A 16,133-nucleotide genomic window follows, 5' to 3' on the forward strand; every position below is an offset into this window, starting at 1 on the left:
CGATGCGGCGAGCCTCACCTGGGCTATTCACATGTACAAAGATATGAAAGTCCTTTGATGAACAGATTCAGATTGCGCTGCCTTTATTTATATCCCCTAAGTGTCGACATAGAAGATAAATATTCTCTACGGCAGGCAGAAAAGCGCCGATAAATTATCTCACGTAGATGCACCCAGTACGTACAGCATGCGATTTTCTACTTCTCCCGGACGTCGACGACGCTCCACGTTGTTGGATCGATAAACCCGAATGTTTAGAGTTGAATTTTTGGAACATCCATGAAATGAGTCACCCGTACTTATGGGTCATTTAAAACTAAAAATTCAGACTTTTGAAATACACGGTTTTCGAAAACCGAAAATCGGTCTATACCCAAAAACGCGGCTTTTTGCACAGCATGCAATCAATCTCTATGTACGACGCTGCATAGAGGCCCGCCCCTAAGCGCATGCCTAAACCATTTGAGACCCCAAAAGAAATACGACGAGGAATCTTTTCATTCATTCTTCCTTCTTTCATGCGGCGTAGAAATTAATGCCTCACCTAAGCAACTGAATAGGCTAAATAGACAGGTAGCCAATGAAACTGTGAAAGGTATGCCGTTAATTGCCTACCTGGAAAATTAAGGGGGCCCCTATCTCGAACTGCATCGCCTGGAGAGAGTTAAGAAGGCAAATTTTGATCGCGCCAATATGTCCGGCAGAACCTCAACAAGCATCTTTATCATGGTCGCACGCAAAATCCGTTACTACGATGAGATTCTGAGCTTCTCGCACAAACGAGGCCCTCGTATGATAATCTTTCGCTTCTCTACGAAAGAGGCCATAGATTCAGCTACTTTTGGTTGGCTGAAATCCGATTGTGGCATTGAGACTTCTTCCTAACATCGTGATTTCGAGTTTTTGCTCGTGTTTCCTCTCAGGAGGCCTCACCTTGTACATCTGGTTTACGGTACTTTGTCTTGCCGTCGCGTCGATTTTCGCTTCATCATCGCCAGGGAGACGGCAGATTGAGCGGCTTTCTGGTCACCTAACGCACGTTACAAGCGATTCTTCGCCGACTTCCGTCTCTTCTCTTCCCCGCAAGCAGCGTGGAATTGCTTGTTTAGAGACGCTTAGAGGCTTTTGAAGTCGAAAAATGGCATCGCTAGCTCGTTCTACGATCGATCGATTGACGACGATAATCGAAAAGCAAAATTACGATGAATTGAAGAGTTTTCTGTCTACGGAAAAAGGATTTCCATCTGAGCAGGTATTGAAAAGTCGCGTTTTTCATCGCTGCACACCATTGTATTACCCTTTTCGCTAGTTAGGCAACGAGGAATTGTCATTACTTCACTACGTGGCGGAAAGAGAGTTTGAAAGGGCGGAGGAAGCCGATGAGTGGCTCAGCTATGCGATTGTGCAAAAGAATCAAGTCATTGAGGGGGAACGAAGAATTGTATGATTACGTTTTTTTGTTAGGCAGAATAATTAATTGAAGCTTTGATACAGTTCGAATTTGTCCCACTTCACTTTGCGTGCAAGTTGGGAACTATTTTTGGCGTTGAATGGCTCGTCAGTCACAGTGCAAATATCAACGTCAAAGACAGAGTATGACTTGGAATTGTTTTCCGCTAGTTGCACTCATCACTCTTTTTAGAATGGACGTACGCCATATTCTGTAGCCTGTGCAAGTTCCGTTGACACTATGAAGAAAATTGTCTGTCTGGAAGAACATGGCTACATTTTATCACCAGATGATAGTGTAAAGAAATTATATCAACATTCTAACAACAATTACTTTTGATTTATAGCTTTGGGGAGCTGAAAATCAATTTTCGTCATCTGAAAAGGCGGACGAGATTTTTCATCATCTTGTCAATGAGAAGGGAGTCAGCGTCAACGCTATTGAAGAAACGGTGATTGCCTTATGCGCTTTTGTTTGGTACATGTGCAATGTTTGTAATAGAATGAGATGACTCCTCTGCATTCTGCCTGCAATGAGGGAAGCATTTTTGGAGTAAAATGGCTCATGCAGCACCACGCTGCTATTAATATCGTCACTAAGGTCAGATGATTTCACGTGTTATACTAATATTCTGATTTTTTCTCTTCAGTTTGGACAAACGCCTTTTATTTTTGCGTGTGGAAGTCTCGTCAATCGTTCAGCAAAAGTTTGCTATTTGGATGAAAAAAGTGCAGACTGTCAAGCAAAAGTTCGCTTGAGATTTTATTTTCTTGCTACAAATTCAATAAACACCTTGCCGTCTTTTTCATTCAAAATTGGAAGACGGCTTTGTTTTATGCCACTCGCCCCTCAGAGTGTAAAGATGACGTGAAAGATGTTCTTCGATATATTGTCATTGAGAAAGGCATTGATATGAATTCTTCTGATAAGGTTGCATTCTTATTATATTTAGCATTTTCGTTTGGCAATTCTATTTTTAGGAGGGAAGGACCTCCTTATTGGTTATGAACATCCTTCTGTCGACGTCATTCAGCAACTAATTGAATTAGGGGCGGGTGTTCCTGCTAAAGATAGGGTTAGTTAGGATTCTCATTCCTCACTCGTTCTCTATTCAAATCTTTGCGCAGTACAAACAAAACGCATTGCATCTGGCTTCAAGGGCATATAAGGTGGACAAGTCAATTATTGGTCTTCGTACATTTTGTAGCCTATGCGCCTGCGCAGGAACAGCTCTTGCATGAGTACTGTACTCGGAGAGTAACGCTGCGCAGTAAGTTGTACACTTATAGGCGACGTGATCGAACCATAGATATATAAAAATTTTATATCTATGCTAGAACAGTGATATCGTTTGCTTCGGCTCTTTCACTTCGCGTGAGTACAAAACAGATTTAATTGATCGTGTGAGCAGAGTCCGAGACAGATGACCTCGTCCACTTACCCTTCGTCCAATCAGTGGCACTGGGTATGTCTATGAGAGTAACCTCCATCTCGTCGCAGCTCGCGAATGTGTTCTTGGTTTGTTAGAGCGACGACTACTGGCCTGATGCTCTAGGCAGCATTCATTACACGGCGGGAAGGGAGTTTGAGTCAGCGGAGGAAGCGGAAGAATTCCTTAGCCGTGAGGTGGCGGAAGGAAATTCAGAAATTGATCAGTTATCGCAGGTATAAATATCATGTTGCAGTAATGACATTGATTGATGCGTTTATGCAGTGTGGCCGCACCCCACTTCACTTTGCGTGTGAGTGGGGAAGTATTTATGGCGTGAAATGGCTTGTCGCTCAAAATGCAAATGTCAACGTGAAAGACGACGTGTGATTTCAAATTGATTTTATGATTGTAGCTGAGTCCTTATTTAGAACGGGCTCACGCCGTATCTTTGTTCCTGTACAAGTTCTGTTGACACATTGAAGAAAATGGTCGTTTTAGAAGATAGCGGCTGTGATGTTCCGCCAATTTCTATTGTACCGTGTTGACATCATCCCTCCGGCACTAGGCTTATATAATGTATCAGATTTTAGCTGCTCAGAATCAATATTCCTCATTAGAAAAAGCCCAAGAGGTTCTTCATCATCTTGCGTGGGCAAACGGAATAAGCGTAGATAGTCAAGATGATTGGATGCCTTCTGAGGTTTTTATAATTTGCACATGCGTTTACTTTGTGCCATTGATATCTTGTAGTTGACCAGCGCTCCACTATATAGTGCCTTCACAAGCGGAAGCATTTTTGGAGTGCAATGGCTCATCAGTAACGGTGCAAATGTCACCGTGCTAAAAAATGTTTGACATGGATTTTATATACGGTAATTACACCTATTGCTCTTGTTTAGGCTGGAGAAGAGCTTTATGAGAGCGTCTGTACGTGTTCTGTAGACACGTTAGAAAAACTGCGCATTCTGGAAGAAATTGGCTGTCAAATTTCGCCACGTGCTATCGTAACAGACTGACGTCAACTTTACAGCAATAAAATTTATTTTTCTGTAAGGTTTTTGCTGCTGGACTTCACTTTGCTTTGGCTGAAGAAGCCTTCGAACTTTTAGAGCATTTTGTCAATAAAAAGGAATAATCGTTGATACTTCCGATAAGGAGGTAAACATTGCGTTATGCGTTTTCTACCTGTGCATATGAAAGATGAAACAATAGGGGAATACTCCTCTGCATTCCGCCTGCAAGCAGGGAAGCTATTTCGTGGTAAAATGGCTTTTAGAAAATTAAGCTGCCATTGATTGCGTCAACAAGGTAATAAAAGGTCATTTAGTTGCACACATGTTTTACTTTCATTTTACGATATGTTAGGTGGGTAATGTTACACCTCTCATGCTCGCTTGTCAAAGTGACACTGATCGCCGATTAAAAGTTTTCCACTTAGTTGAAAAAGGAGCTGATTATCTTACAAAGGATCTGGTGAGCGCCTAGGACGTTGATCAGGAACCTTAGCAGCGACTTTTCATTCAGAGGGGAAGGACAGCCGTGTTTTACGCCATTCGCTATTCTGTCTCTGACGATTTCATGTATTTAGCAGCTTCTGAAAATTTAGCCGATCAATGCTCCATATCTGAAGAAGACTTGAAAGCCCTTTTGCACTTTCTTATTGATAAAGGCATAGACATCGATTCCGGTGATGAGGTACAGGAAACCTAAATTCCATATTTTTCTTTAATGATCTACGTTTCCAGCACGGAATGACCCCCTTATTATTTGCATGCTCTAGCCTTTATTACCCTGTTCACGCTCTTCGACCATTACTAGAGCTGGGAGCTAATGTTGCGGCAAAAAATTTGGTTAGCCAGACTTTATTCACTGCTGACTCATCCGAAATTCAAATCTAGAGGGGTCAAAATGCTTTGCATCTGGCTGCACGCAGTTGCGATTACAAGTCAAAGTCACTTATTGAGTTTTTGATTGAACAGGGTGTTGACGCCACGTGCAAAGATAATGTGACCTGCATTCACGTTGTAACATCAAAATGCTCCTTCGGCAGCATTACGTATGTCATCATTTAGATAATAATTAGTAGAATATATGTTCTAATTTCTGGCGTAGGAAGCAGTTCGATTTTCTGTTCTTCGCGACAAGGTTCCTCCTGATTCGGTCAAAATTTGCGTCTTTGGCGAGGAAATGGCGGGGAAGACGACGTTCGTCAATTCTCTTCTTCAGTGCAATTTGTCTCCAATCAAACTGAAAGATCGCACAGCCGGAATTTTTATCCGACGCAAGCAAATCCCAGGAGTAGGAAAAGGAATGACTTGGGAATTCGGTGCTCAATCTACATTTCACTGCGCCCACGGCCTCTTTTTTGGGCGGTCTAATACGATGTTCGTTCTTGTCCTTCGCTTTCGAAAGGGGACAGCGTTACATCGGAACTGCATCTTCTACGAATGGGGCGCTATATTGGTGTGCATTCGTCAAGGCAGCTCTTCCGCCGGACCGAAGGTCGCCGCTTAACCTTCTCATCATCGGCAACGTGATTGACTGCGAAGAGGAGGAGGGAGTTGAAGCCAGCTTCGAGCTGAAGAGAGTCGCCGAAATCCTTCAGAAAGAGTTTGGAGACTTTTTAACTTTTCGCACGTGCTGGAAATAGACTGTAGTAAAAGCGATTCCGTTCGTATGAACGATGGCAGAGAGAAACTGAAAATGATGCGCTTGAAAGTGCTTGAGGTAGGATGGCGCTGCTTTTTCACCTATTTACAATTGGTTTTTCACTTTTGCAGGAAGCTCGTAATGTGCCCAAATTGTGCTATGCCATCGAAGAGAAACTTTCCGATTCTTTTTCGGACGAAAAGTTAAAGTGTTTCGTATCTCTGGAGGAATTCTACAAATGGGTTGCTCATGACGTTCAAGTCATTTTGACAGAGGATGAGAGGAAGATTTCTGTTGAGTTTCTGGACTCGTCTGGAATAGTAAGTGCGGATCTTCTTGTCTGACAACATATTCGTAGTTATAATATGTAGATTGTTCATCTCGGTTGTCGAATATGTCTCCGGCCAGAGTGGCTCTGCTCTAACGTGATTGGTCCACTTTTGGCTCCGCGCTATTTTCCCATTAGCATGAAGGCTGCCAAGCCTGGCCACGTAACAAGAGAAGACATTAAATTTGCTTTAAGGGCTTTCGAAAACGACCTGAAATACAAGAGAACTCCGTCTCCATTCTCTGTGACAGCCGACGAAGCAATTGAAGTTCTTCTTTTTCTGGAGCTGTGCATTAAAGTTAAAGATGCGCCTGGAGTGTATCAGTTTCCAGCTCTGCTGGAAGATTCTATTCGCACCGACGCTTGGGTGAAAATTCTCAGCTAGACGTGTATCGCGGACAGAGATATGAGTGCGCTCGTTCCGACGATATCATTTTGCCCTTGTCGTTCGTTGTCTTTCAATCTCGGTCGGCTCGTATTGCAGAAACGCGTCAGGAGGCGTGGAAAGACGGCGTCAAACTAGTGAAGATCGTCGGCGTGAAAGTAGTTGAATGTCTTGTCACATTAGGGGTAAAGAAAGGGCACTGCTGCATTGACGTCATCTTACGCTGGTCGAGCCAAACTGCGTGTCACGAATTGGCGAAGCAGTTGCTGGATGAGCTGAAGAAGATGATCGCCGCAGTGTGCGATGAAAGAAGTCCAGGAGTACTTCTAAACTGGTTCTATTTAGATAGCACTAATCTCAAACAACTCAACAATGATCCAGCCATTTACTCTGCTTACAAAATAGACCAGAAGGTCAAGGGCAACGCTATACACGAAAAGGTGTTTTCTGAACGACAACGCGGCCACTATTTATCTGTCAAAGATTTGGCGATAGTCGACGCCAATCAAGAAAAGGTGTTCATGGAAGATGTGTTGTACGTTGTTAGTGAATGAAGAACGTGTCTATTTTAGCGAGAAGAGTCTCCGAAAGAGAAGATTTTTGGATGCAGAAGAAGAAGAAATAAGAGAAAAGGTTCTTCTAAGGTACTCATTCCATCGATACATGCATGCACGTCGTTATACGAGTTGTTTTCTTTCAGCTACAAATTCGTCGTGCAAAGCGAATGCCTACGTCCGACTCAGGACGTGCGATTGATCAGCCAGCAGAGGTATTACAGAACGTAGGAAAAGAAAGTTATGAAGAGCGTCTTGTGTTTTAGATGGCAGGTCAAGTTGTTACTAAAAGTTTCACAGCTCCATGCGAATGTAATACTATTAGGAAAAAGCACACAAAGTTCTTATATATTATGCAAGGAGCGTCATCAGGCAGCTTTCCGGCCGATGACGACCTGGTTTCGGACGATTTCATGACCTCGTGCTCTATTATCGCTTCATCCCATTGGGAAAAGATTGGCACCTTATTGAGGATAGGTTCAAACAGGATTGACGAAATTCGCGAAGGCACTACTGACAATACAACGCGAGCGAAAAAAAGTGCTAGAATCGTGGGAGCAGAAAAGTGAGAGACCAACAGTGAGAGAACTTTTGAAATGGCTAAAGGAGGCCGGTATCAGCAAAAGGGTAATTGATGAGAAACATAAGAAATTATTTATGAGCTAGTAAGAAAGCGCCCTTGGTTTGATTTATTTCTTAAACCGTTTAAAGGTTTGGTGCAGGCTATTCCAGATGATTCAGATACTGCGTTGACTAAGAACTAGACAGGACATACTTGGCGTTCAACCTTTCCGGCTTCGATCCGTTCTGATTAAACTGCCATGCATTTATATTCCCAATACTTGAACAAAATGATGGCTACATATCAACCTAAACAGTACAGTATACTGTTTAGAAATGACGTAAGTCACCTCGTCAGAGTCATGTCATAATCTCATCAAAAGAAACTACTGACCTTAAAGACATAAAAATCCAACCTACAATTCTACTAATTAAACCTAAATTACCGCACAATCCATTGACCTGAAAAACGCCTATATTCAAACCTAAATTAGCTGACAAAATCCATTGAAATGGTCCAACCGAGGTGGCGGCAGCCAACTAAGCACATTAAGCGGAAAGGAGCTATACCCCATACTAACCTATAACCGCCCTAACTACTGACAGCCGCCCTAAACCCCTTGCAGGGGGAAAGGACCCGTGAATACAATAGTCGGCCGTGCTGTAAACCGAGCACAAATCCTCCTCTACACAACGAATGCGTGTCGTCCCTGCTACGCTCTCTGCCACACACACACACACACACACACACACACACACACACACACACACACGCACAAATGAAGCCTCAGGCATTGGCATGACACCAGCCTTCACTCCTGAACCCCAACCCGCCCTCGATTACACAGTTGGAAGCCTAATTTTAGATTCGTTCGGAAGTCGATCTATGCTCAAGAGCGCGGGCAGTGGCACGCAAGGAAATCAGCGACGTCTGTGCAACAGAAACTCCCTCCCCCTAAGAGCATGCCTACTCCACGGGGACCCCCAAAAGAAGACCTCAAAAAAATTCATTTATCTTCGTCTGCGCTAATCCCCTAAGCAGACCACGTCAGAAAGTAGACGATCCGCAGTTTTTAAGACGAGAAGATCTGGCGACGCCGTACGGTTCTAAATATCCGGTCAATCAGAGTGAGAATATGTGTCGGGCGCTTACGATTCGAGTGAAAGAGAATATGTGACGGGCGCTTTTGCGCATGCAGAACGACGTCGAATGCGCGCTTATTCGTCGCTGCGAGAACAATTAAGGAAAGCCATCTAGAGATAGGGAGACGAACCTTTTGATTCATTGTTCCTTCTTTCTGCTTCATGAAGCGTAGAAATTCATGCCTCACCTAATGAATAGGCTAAATAGATAGATAGCCAAGGGAACTGTGAATGGTATGCCGTTGCCCACCTGGCAAAGGGGCCCCTTGAGCTGCATCGTCTGGAGAGAGCCAAGAAGGCAAAGTTTGATCGCGTCAATATGTCCGGAAGCACCTTGACAAGCTTTGTTATTATCGTCGCAAGGAAAACCCGATTCTACGATGAGATTCTGAGCTTCTCGCACAATTAAACGAGGCCCTCGTATGAGAATCTTCCGCTTCTTTGCAAAAGCAGCCATAGATTCAGCTACTTTTGGTTGGCTGAAATCCGATTGCGGCAATGAGACATCTTCCTAACATCGCGATTGCGAGTTTTTGCTCGCGTTTCCTCTCAGGAGGCCTCACCTTGATAACGCGTATTTCTGGTTGTCGGTAGTTTGTCTTGCCGTCGCGATGATTTTCGCTTGATCATCGCCAGGGAGACGGCAGATTGAGCGGCATTCTGGTCGCCTAACGCACGTTACAAGCGATTCTTCGCCGACTTCCGTCTTCTCTTCGCCGAAAGAAGCGAAAGAAGTCGCGTAATTGCTTGTTTGGCGACGCTGGGAGACTTTTGAAGTCGAAAATGGCATCGCTAGCTCGTTCTACGATCGATCGATTGACGACGATAATCGAGAAGCAAAATTACGATGAATTGAAAAGTTTTCTGTCAACGGAAAAAGGATTTCGATCAGAGCAGGTATTGAAAAGTCGCGTTTTTCATCGCTGCACACCATTGTATTCTCCTTTTCGTTAGTTCCTGTTAGGCAACAAGGAATTGTCATTACTTCACTATGTGGCGGGAAGAGAGTTTGAGAGTGCGGAGGAAGCCGATGAGTGGCTCAGCTATGCGATTCTGCAAAAGAATCAAGACATTGAAGGGGAATCAAGATTTGTATGATTCCGTTTTTTTTTGTCAGGAAAAATAATTAATTGATGCTTTGATACAGTTCGAATTTGTCCCACTTCACTGTGCGTGCAACTGGGGAACTATTTTTGGCGTTGAATGGCTCGTCAGTCACAGTGCAAATATGAACGTGAAAGACAGAGTATGACTTGGAATTGATTTCCGATAGTTGCACTCATCAATCTTTTTTTAGATTGGACGTACGCCATATTCTGTAGCCTGTGCAAGTTCCGTTGACACTATGAAGAAAATCTTCTGTCTGGAAGAACATGGCTACATTTTATCACCAGATGATAGTGTAAAGAAATTATATCAGCACTCTAACAACAATTACTTTTGATTTATAGGTTTGGGGAGCTGAAAATCAATTTTCGTCATCTGAAAAGGCGGACGAAATTTTTCATCATCTTGTCAATGAGAAGGGAGTCAGCGTCAACGCTATTGAAGAAATGGTGATTGCATTATGTGCTTTTGTTTGCTACATGTACAATGTGTTGTAATAGAATGAGATGACTCCTCTGCATTCTGCCTGCAATGAGGGAAGCATTTTTGGAGTGAAATGGCTCATGGAGCACCACGCTGCTATTAATAGCGTCACTGACGTTAGATGATTTCACGTGTGATACTTATATTCTTATTTCATCTTTCAGTTTCGCCAAACGCCTTTTATGTATGCGTGTGGAAGTCTCGTCAATCGTTCAGCGAAAGTTCGCTATTTGGATGAAAAAGGAGCGGACTGTCGAGCAAAAGATCGCGTGAGATGTTGTTTGCTTGCAACAAATTCAATAAACACATTGCCGTCTTTTTCATTCAGAATTGGAAGACGGCTTTGTTTTATGCCACCCGCCCCTCAGAGTGTAAAGATGACGTGAAAGATGTTCTTCGATATCTTGTCATAGAGAAAGGCATTGATATGAATTCTTCTGATAAGGTTGCATTCTTATTATATTTCGCATTTTCGTTTCGCAATTCTATTTGTAGGAGGGAAGGACTCCCTTATTGGTCGCATGTTATGATCATCCTTCTGTTGATGTCATTCAGCAACTAATTGAATTAGGGGCGGATGTTTCTGCCAAAGATAGGGTTAGTTACAATGCTCATTCCTCATTCGTTCTCTATTCAAATCTTTGTAGAACAAACAAAACGCATTGCATCTGGCTGCAGTGGCATTTGAAGTGGACAAGTCAATTATTGATCTATTGATTGAGAAGGGTTGTGACGTCACGTGTCAAGACAAGGTGAAGAAGTGCTTCTCTTGTAAATAAAAGAGAATTGATAAACGTGAGTTAGACCGGAAGTACACCTAACGAGGTAGCTATAGGAGGTGAAATGAGAGCTCTCCTTCGAAAGCATTACGTACGTCATCATTTTTTATCCAGTTTCTGTGTGTATTTATTTTAATAGGACGCCGCGCGATTTTCCGTTCTTCAACGAAAATTGGTTCGTCCGGATTCAATTAAATTTTGCGTAGTTGGCAGCGAAATGGCGGGAAAAACGACGTTTTTGAATTCTCTTCTTCTACTCAATTGTCCCCCACCTGAAGAGAAAGATCGCACACCGGGTGTGGAAATCCACAATTGTGAAAATGATAAAATTGGCAAAGGATCGTGGTGGGATTTTGGTGCTCAACCGACATTCCACAGCGCACATGGTCTCTTCTTCCGCCAATCGAATACAATGTTCATTCTCATTCTTCCTGTTCGGGAGGAGGAAAATATGACGTCAGAAATCGTTCATCGTCTTCTAGGAAAAGGTCGATTTTGGTGTGCGTTCTCCAAGGCTTCAATGAGGACGCTTTCGCCTGACGAAAAATCGCTCATTCGCCTCGTCGTCATTTTCAATCTCATTCGTTTCAATCAGGAGACCGGCAGTGAGGTGAGATTTCAGCTGAAAGAAGTCGTCGAAGTTCTTCAGAGAGAATTCGAAGACACGTTCGAAATTTCACACGTGATCGAAATGGATTGTAGCAAGAGCCAATCGGATCGCATGAATGACTGCCGAGCAAAATTGAAAAAAATTCGTGAAGAAATGCTTGAGGTAAAAACTGAGATTCTTTGACCATCCTACGAAATCCTTTTTCTCACGTACAGACTGCAGAAGGTGTTCCTAAATTATGCCAAGCCATCGAGGAATACCTTTCTTTTCCAGACGAGAAGAGAAGAATCCGTTGGCTTATTTTCTGACCACTAAAGAATTTGAAAAATGGGTCGCTGAAGAAGTTAGTATCACGTTGAGTGATGACGAGAAGAAAGTGGCCGTTGAATATCTTGACTCGTCTGGAATTGTGAGTAAATATTATTGACGCTATGGATATATAATAAATTAATTTAGATTATTAATGTTGGTCGTCGAATTTGCCTTCGCCCCATTTGGCTTTGTCACAACGTCATCGGTCCACTTCTCGCCCCGCCCTATTTTGTCGTCGCCATGCCAACCAAAAAATCGGCTATGGCATCAAAGGAAGACATGGCATCGGCTCTGAGGGCTTTTGAAAATCATCTCAAGCAAAAGGGCCATCCGTCTCCATTCGTGGCGACAGTCGACGAAGCAATTGAAGTTCTTCTCTACCTCGAACTGTGCATTCCGGTCGAAGGCAAGCCTGGAATGTATCAGATTCCCGCTCTCCTTGGCGATGCAATTCCTTGCCACGCGTGGGCCGAAGATTCGACGTTTGACGTGTATCGTGGCCAACGATACGAGTGCGATAAGTCGGTCGACATCATCTCACCGTCGTCGTTCGTCATTCTTCAATCTCGTTGCTATCACATGCCTAACGTGAGGCTCAACGCTTGGAAGAACGGCATCAAATTAATAAAGATCGTCGACGATAAAGAAGTCGAGTGTCTCATCAGAATGGGCGCGAAGATGAGCCACTATTGCATTGACGTCATTCTTCGCTGGTCAAGCGAAGACGAATCTGAAGCCGTCGCAAAGAAATTTCTCGACGAGCTCAAATCGATGATTGCTCGAGCGTGCGAAGAACGAAGCCCAGGAGTCATACTCAACTGGTTTTATATAGACAGTTCTGATCTCAAAGAACTCAACGAAAATCCAGCTATTTATTCGTCAAGTGAAGTCGATCAGAAGATGAAAGACCCGAAACGGGCTCTTGATCACAAATTGTTTTCCGCTCGACCGGAAGGAGAGAGCCGTTGTCCTATCAAAGATTTAGTGATTCGTGTAGCTGGGGCGACTAGTTCCGCTTCAGGTAGGATCTCTATTAGAAAGAGAATGTCTCTAACAATTTCGTTGTTAAGGCTCTTTTCCCGCTGATGAAGACCTGGTGTCGGATTCTCTGCTTAAAGCGTGTGCCTCCATCGACGGAGCCGATTGGGAAGAAATGAGTTTTGCTCTCGACCTTCGCGAGGACGATCATACTGACATTGAGAAAAGCCAAAGCGGCGTCAAGATTCGTCGGCGGAAAGTTCTGTCGCTCTGGAAGAAACAAGCGGTATCGCCGACAGTAGGAACACTTCTGCGACTTCTTAGGGAGGCTAACATCGGCCGATCAGCTATAGAAAAAAAGTACGTTGAACTTTTTGGACATTGCTAGAGATTCTTCTTTTTTTAGCTACATTTTCGTTAATTGTGCCCGTTCTACCAGCAGCTGTTTTAATTTTCCCTACTGTCACTTGCACATCTCATGCAAACAATGAGGAGACAAAGTGAAGAAACGATAGTTTGTCAGGCCACTATATTGCATAGTAGCTGTCTTTGCTGAGGCGACTACTCGCGCACAAGAAAATAAAAGCTTCAGCAATGAAGACTGCCAACAAGCCGAGCCTGAAGGAGTAGCCAAACGAATAGTGAACGTCTATCTGTTTCACAAGTTGAGATTGGTCTGCATGCAGTCGCTTGTTCGCCGCCGAATTAAGTGGTTCTAGCACAATCTATCAAGGACGTACTCTACGTACTTCAGGAATCAAACAATGCTACGATAGTATTGACATCCACTTTAGGCAGTTGCAGAAGGAAGGACTAGATAGGGGCGTGTCGTACCTTTTGCTCGCTTGGAAGCAAACGGATACAAATGTTGAAATAAATTAAGAATTCCTTCCAGAACACCAAAAGAAGAGGTTCAGCCTACCTCACCTATTCACTGTCTGACTAGCTGCAAGCTACGCGAAAAAAATTAGAGACTAATTGGCTACTATATTGCCAAATAGAACAGCATGATTAGTTTATCCGGGACAGTAACGACCTCTATATCCGCGACGTTCTTTCCTCAATCCTCGCTTCTATCCTTCTCCCAAATGCAAGGTCGCGTTGAAGTGAGCCGCCTCATGCATCCAGACGAAGCATACGTTTGGCGGAAACGTCCACGGTGGTCTAGGAGGTCGATTAGACGATCATGACATCAAAGTAAACGTATTCGTGTTTTAGTTCCCGTTAACGTCGTCGACATCCTCAGCCGTCACGCATCGACTATGCAAACGTTGGAGTGCGTCGGACGTCTGGCGTTCTTCGAATTGAGCGAGTTTCGACGGCGTCGTCGCGTCGAGCCTCATTCGATGAGATTTGACGTCATTCGCGCGCGAATCAGATCGAACGCAAGAAGAAGGAAGATAGCGAGGAAAACAAAGAATCTGGCGAAGGAAAGTGAGAGAACTAAAATCAACATTTTTTTGGCGTCGCGATGTATCTAATACAGAAACAGGATAGGGAGATTTTGATGCATACATATATTATATATGTATATTTATCATATATGTTTGTTTTCTTAGCTTGTTCGATCTCTGGTTCAAACGCGTGACAGTGAGGGACGGTGACTGAGGAAGAAAGGTCCTCGAAGTAAGCGCCAATCTTTGATTCTTCTTTTTCATTTGATCACGCTTAGCATCTAACAACTCCTCGTCTCTCGTTTTTTCTTATCAACACGCTGTCACATCACGTCGTCGGCGCTACGTATTTGAAATTATCTGGACTGCCACGCGTCTCATTGAGCGAGTCATTGAAGGCTTTGTTGTCGCACACGCATGAACACAACGTACCTCATGGTTTGTTTTTAGAGGCCTAACTGAAGTAAAAGACAAAAATAATCTTGAAGGTAATAATATCTTTCTCCTTTTCCTTGCTTTATGTAATTGTTTTCTCTAGGAACGGAGGTCCTGGGCATGACCTCCCAAGAAAAAACTGCATCCAAAAGGGTCCTGAGCAAGACCCTTTCAAAACTGCTCTTTTCGGGGTCCTGGGCATGACCCCGTAAAATAAACGGCCCGCGCAAGAATAACCCTAATATTATTTTTTCTTTTTTATTTGAATAAAATGTCTGTACCTCTCCTTGTGTTCCATGACGGCGGCAGCGCACGCGGGGGTGCACCACCCCGCCGGTGCCCTAATCTAACCTATGTAATCTAACCTAAGCCCTCCCAGGGTCTCCGCGCAACGAAACGACGTGTGCTCGTGTTGTGCGCCTACTAAACTACAAAACGTCATGCAAAAACGTCAAGAAACCCATGTGTCGTTCTCTTCAATTACTACAACGCATCCTAACGCGTTTCGTCTTCGATTGAACAAACATACAGCTAATAACGGAAGAAAAATGATAATTAATTTTTGTTTATCTCTTAAGAACAATATACTTACAGACAAAGGTTCCACGTGTTCAAAAACTCTTCCACGCACACATACAGTCAAGTCTGACAAGAGCACCAATTGCTGCATGATTAATAAATGGGCAACATGAGCAGAAATTCCAGCCTAGCCGAGTCGCTCGGAAAACAGCCCTTTCATCAAACGGTCTGTTTATCTAGGTACAGTGTAGTCATCTCGTGTCATTAGTTTATTAAGAGCAATACGAAATATACTTTGTAGGTGCGACGAAGGCACCTCGATCCCATAGGAGTGCTGCCTTTAATCCAGTCTAGAGAAGGAGTTATTAATAGTACAGTATGTATTCGAACTCAGGCGACAGGTCAATCTGCCTAATCAACAGGACGTCCGCAAACTAAGGAATACGGGCTCTTAGCCATGGACGACGCTGTAGACAGCGGACCTCCGGTGTGGGAACGAAAAAAGCCGGAAGAGAACGTTACGACCGTTCGCGGCTCTTCCAAGTGCCACTGTTTCTCCGACAATTTCATTGAATACTACCGTAGGTTTATCCCTACTACTGCGATCGACAGTACAATGTGCTTCGTCAGCGAAGACGGAAACCCGTGCGCAACCCCAGCCGCTGGGGGAGCGCATGTCATGTCGGGCGGAACGGTGATGATCTGCTCATAACAAGGCGGGCAGCAATGAGACATACGACGTTCAAAAACCATATCGTAACGGCGCCTTTGGGCTCGTTATCAAGTGCTGCTGTTATAACACAAGTGGGCTCGGATGCAAGTGCGAGAACTGCACGCAACGGCACGTATGCGGGTGCCTTCCAGCCCCAGCCACCGGTGACAGAAAAAAATGCAACTGAGAACGTAGTTGATTGCATGAGACTGTACGTAGAAGCATGTCTGTCTTTGAAGCAGTACGTCAATTGCGTGATTTTTTTGTGTGCGTGTCATTTCCTCGGTGTCGTGGATGGGGGG

General features: G+C 43.9%; 4 protein-coding genes and 2 long non-coding RNA genes across 12 annotated transcripts; 4 read left to right on the forward strand and 2 right to left on the reverse strand.

The window, feature by feature from the left end:
• Positions 1-81: 81 nt before the first annotated feature.
• LOC136193704 (uncharacterized) lies at positions 82-1,026 on the reverse strand. Its single transcript, XR_010671423.1, has 4 exons — positions 934-1,026; positions 616-881; positions 374-561; positions 82-316 (listed from the first exon to the last, which is right to left on the reverse strand). It is a non-coding gene; the product is annotated as an uncharacterized lncRNA (long non-coding RNA).
• Positions 1,027-1,099: 73 nt separating this feature from the next.
• LOC136193979 (serine/threonine-protein phosphatase 6 regulatory ankyrin repeat subunit C-like) lies at positions 1,100-2,321 on the forward strand. Its single transcript, XM_065982989.1, has 7 exons — positions 1,100-1,252; positions 1,310-1,441; positions 1,495-1,593; positions 1,643-1,747; positions 1,797-1,901; positions 1,952-2,050; positions 2,100-2,321. The coding sequence occupies exons 1-7, from the start codon at positions 1,139-1,141 to the stop codon at positions 2,319-2,321; spliced, it is 876 nt and encodes a 291-aa protein (XP_065839061.1). The 5' UTR covers positions 1,100-1,138.
• On the forward strand, positions 2,272-7,644 carry LOC136193773 (putative ankyrin repeat protein RBE_0220). 5 transcript variants are annotated; one of them, XM_065982741.1, is made up of 24 exons: positions 2,272-2,380; positions 2,431-2,525; positions 2,578-2,619; positions 2,675-2,720; positions 2,788-2,915; positions 2,978-3,115; positions 3,165-3,263; positions 3,311-3,415; positions 3,466-3,582; positions 3,633-3,731; positions 3,782-3,886; positions 3,937-4,040; positions 4,095-4,190; positions 4,248-4,577; positions 4,628-4,732; positions 4,781-4,938; positions 4,995-5,609; positions 5,663-5,851; positions 5,903-6,759; positions 6,817-6,888; positions 6,945-7,013; positions 7,065-7,110; positions 7,159-7,463; positions 7,510-7,644. In XM_065982741.1, the coding sequence occupies exons 5-12, from the start codon at positions 2,874-2,876 to the stop codon at positions 4,015-4,017; spliced, it is 786 nt and encodes a 261-aa protein (XP_065838813.1). In that variant the 5' UTR covers positions 2,272-2,380; positions 2,431-2,525; positions 2,578-2,619; positions 2,675-2,720; positions 2,788-2,873; the 3' UTR covers positions 4,018-4,040; positions 4,095-4,190; positions 4,248-4,577; positions 4,628-4,732; positions 4,781-4,938; positions 4,995-5,609; positions 5,663-5,851; positions 5,903-6,759; positions 6,817-6,888; positions 6,945-7,013; positions 7,065-7,110; positions 7,159-7,463; positions 7,510-7,644. The 5 variants fall into 5 exon arrangements, with proteins under 5 accessions (XP_065838813.1, XP_065838814.1, XP_065838815.1 ...); XM_065982742.1 differs by having other exon boundaries at positions 4,248-4,355; positions 4,407-4,577; positions 7,159-7,644; XM_065982743.1 differs by having other exon boundaries at positions 2,788-2,824; positions 2,874-2,915; positions 7,159-7,644.
• A 545-nt stretch (positions 7,645-8,189) lies between these two features.
• Positions 8,190-9,171, reverse strand: LOC136194321 (uncharacterized). 3 transcript variants are annotated; one of them, XR_010671611.1, is made up of 6 exons: positions 9,066-9,171; positions 8,906-9,013; positions 8,753-8,835; positions 8,634-8,702; positions 8,513-8,587; positions 8,190-8,466 (listed from the first exon to the last, which is right to left on the reverse strand). XR_010671611.1 is itself a non-coding variant. In XM_065983403.1 (5 exons), exons 2-5 carry the CDS (start codon positions 8,957-8,959, stop codon positions 8,386-8,388), a joined length of 420 nt encoding a protein of 139 aa, XP_065839475.1. In that variant the 5' UTR covers positions 8,960-9,013; positions 9,066-9,171; the 3' UTR covers positions 8,190-8,385. The 3 variants fall into 3 exon arrangements, 1 of the variants encoding a protein (XP_065839475.1); XR_010671610.1 differs by having other exon boundaries at positions 8,753-9,013; XM_065983403.1 differs by having other exon boundaries at positions 8,634-8,690; positions 8,753-9,013.
• Positions 9,172-9,185: 14 nt separating this feature from the next.
• On the forward strand, positions 9,186-12,080 carry LOC136194323 (uncharacterized). The gene is made up of 14 exons (XM_065983409.1): positions 9,186-9,399; positions 9,457-9,594; positions 9,650-9,748; positions 9,800-9,904; positions 9,954-10,058; positions 10,110-10,208; positions 10,257-10,361; positions 10,421-10,537; positions 10,588-10,689; positions 10,740-10,844; positions 10,897-10,962; positions 11,011-11,643; positions 11,697-11,890; positions 11,938-12,080. Exons 1-13 carry the CDS (start codon positions 9,286-9,288, stop codon positions 11,787-11,789), a joined length of 1,881 nt encoding a protein of 626 aa, XP_065839481.1. The 5' UTR covers positions 9,186-9,285; the 3' UTR covers positions 11,790-11,890; positions 11,938-12,080.
• A 1,777-nt stretch (positions 12,081-13,857) lies between these two features.
• Positions 13,858-14,885, forward strand: LOC136193515 (uncharacterized). The gene is made up of 2 exons (XR_010671361.1): positions 13,858-14,205; positions 14,331-14,885. It is a non-coding gene; the product is annotated as an uncharacterized lncRNA (long non-coding RNA).
• Positions 14,886-16,133: the final 1,248 nt, after the last annotated feature.

The sequence above is a fragment of the Oscarella lobularis genome, chromosome 12 (assembly GCF_947507565.1).
Source record: "Oscarella lobularis chromosome 12, ooOscLobu1.1, whole genome shotgun sequence".
NCBI classification, from domain to species: domain Eukaryota; kingdom Metazoa; phylum Porifera; class Homoscleromorpha; order Homosclerophorida; family Oscarellidae; genus Oscarella; species Oscarella lobularis.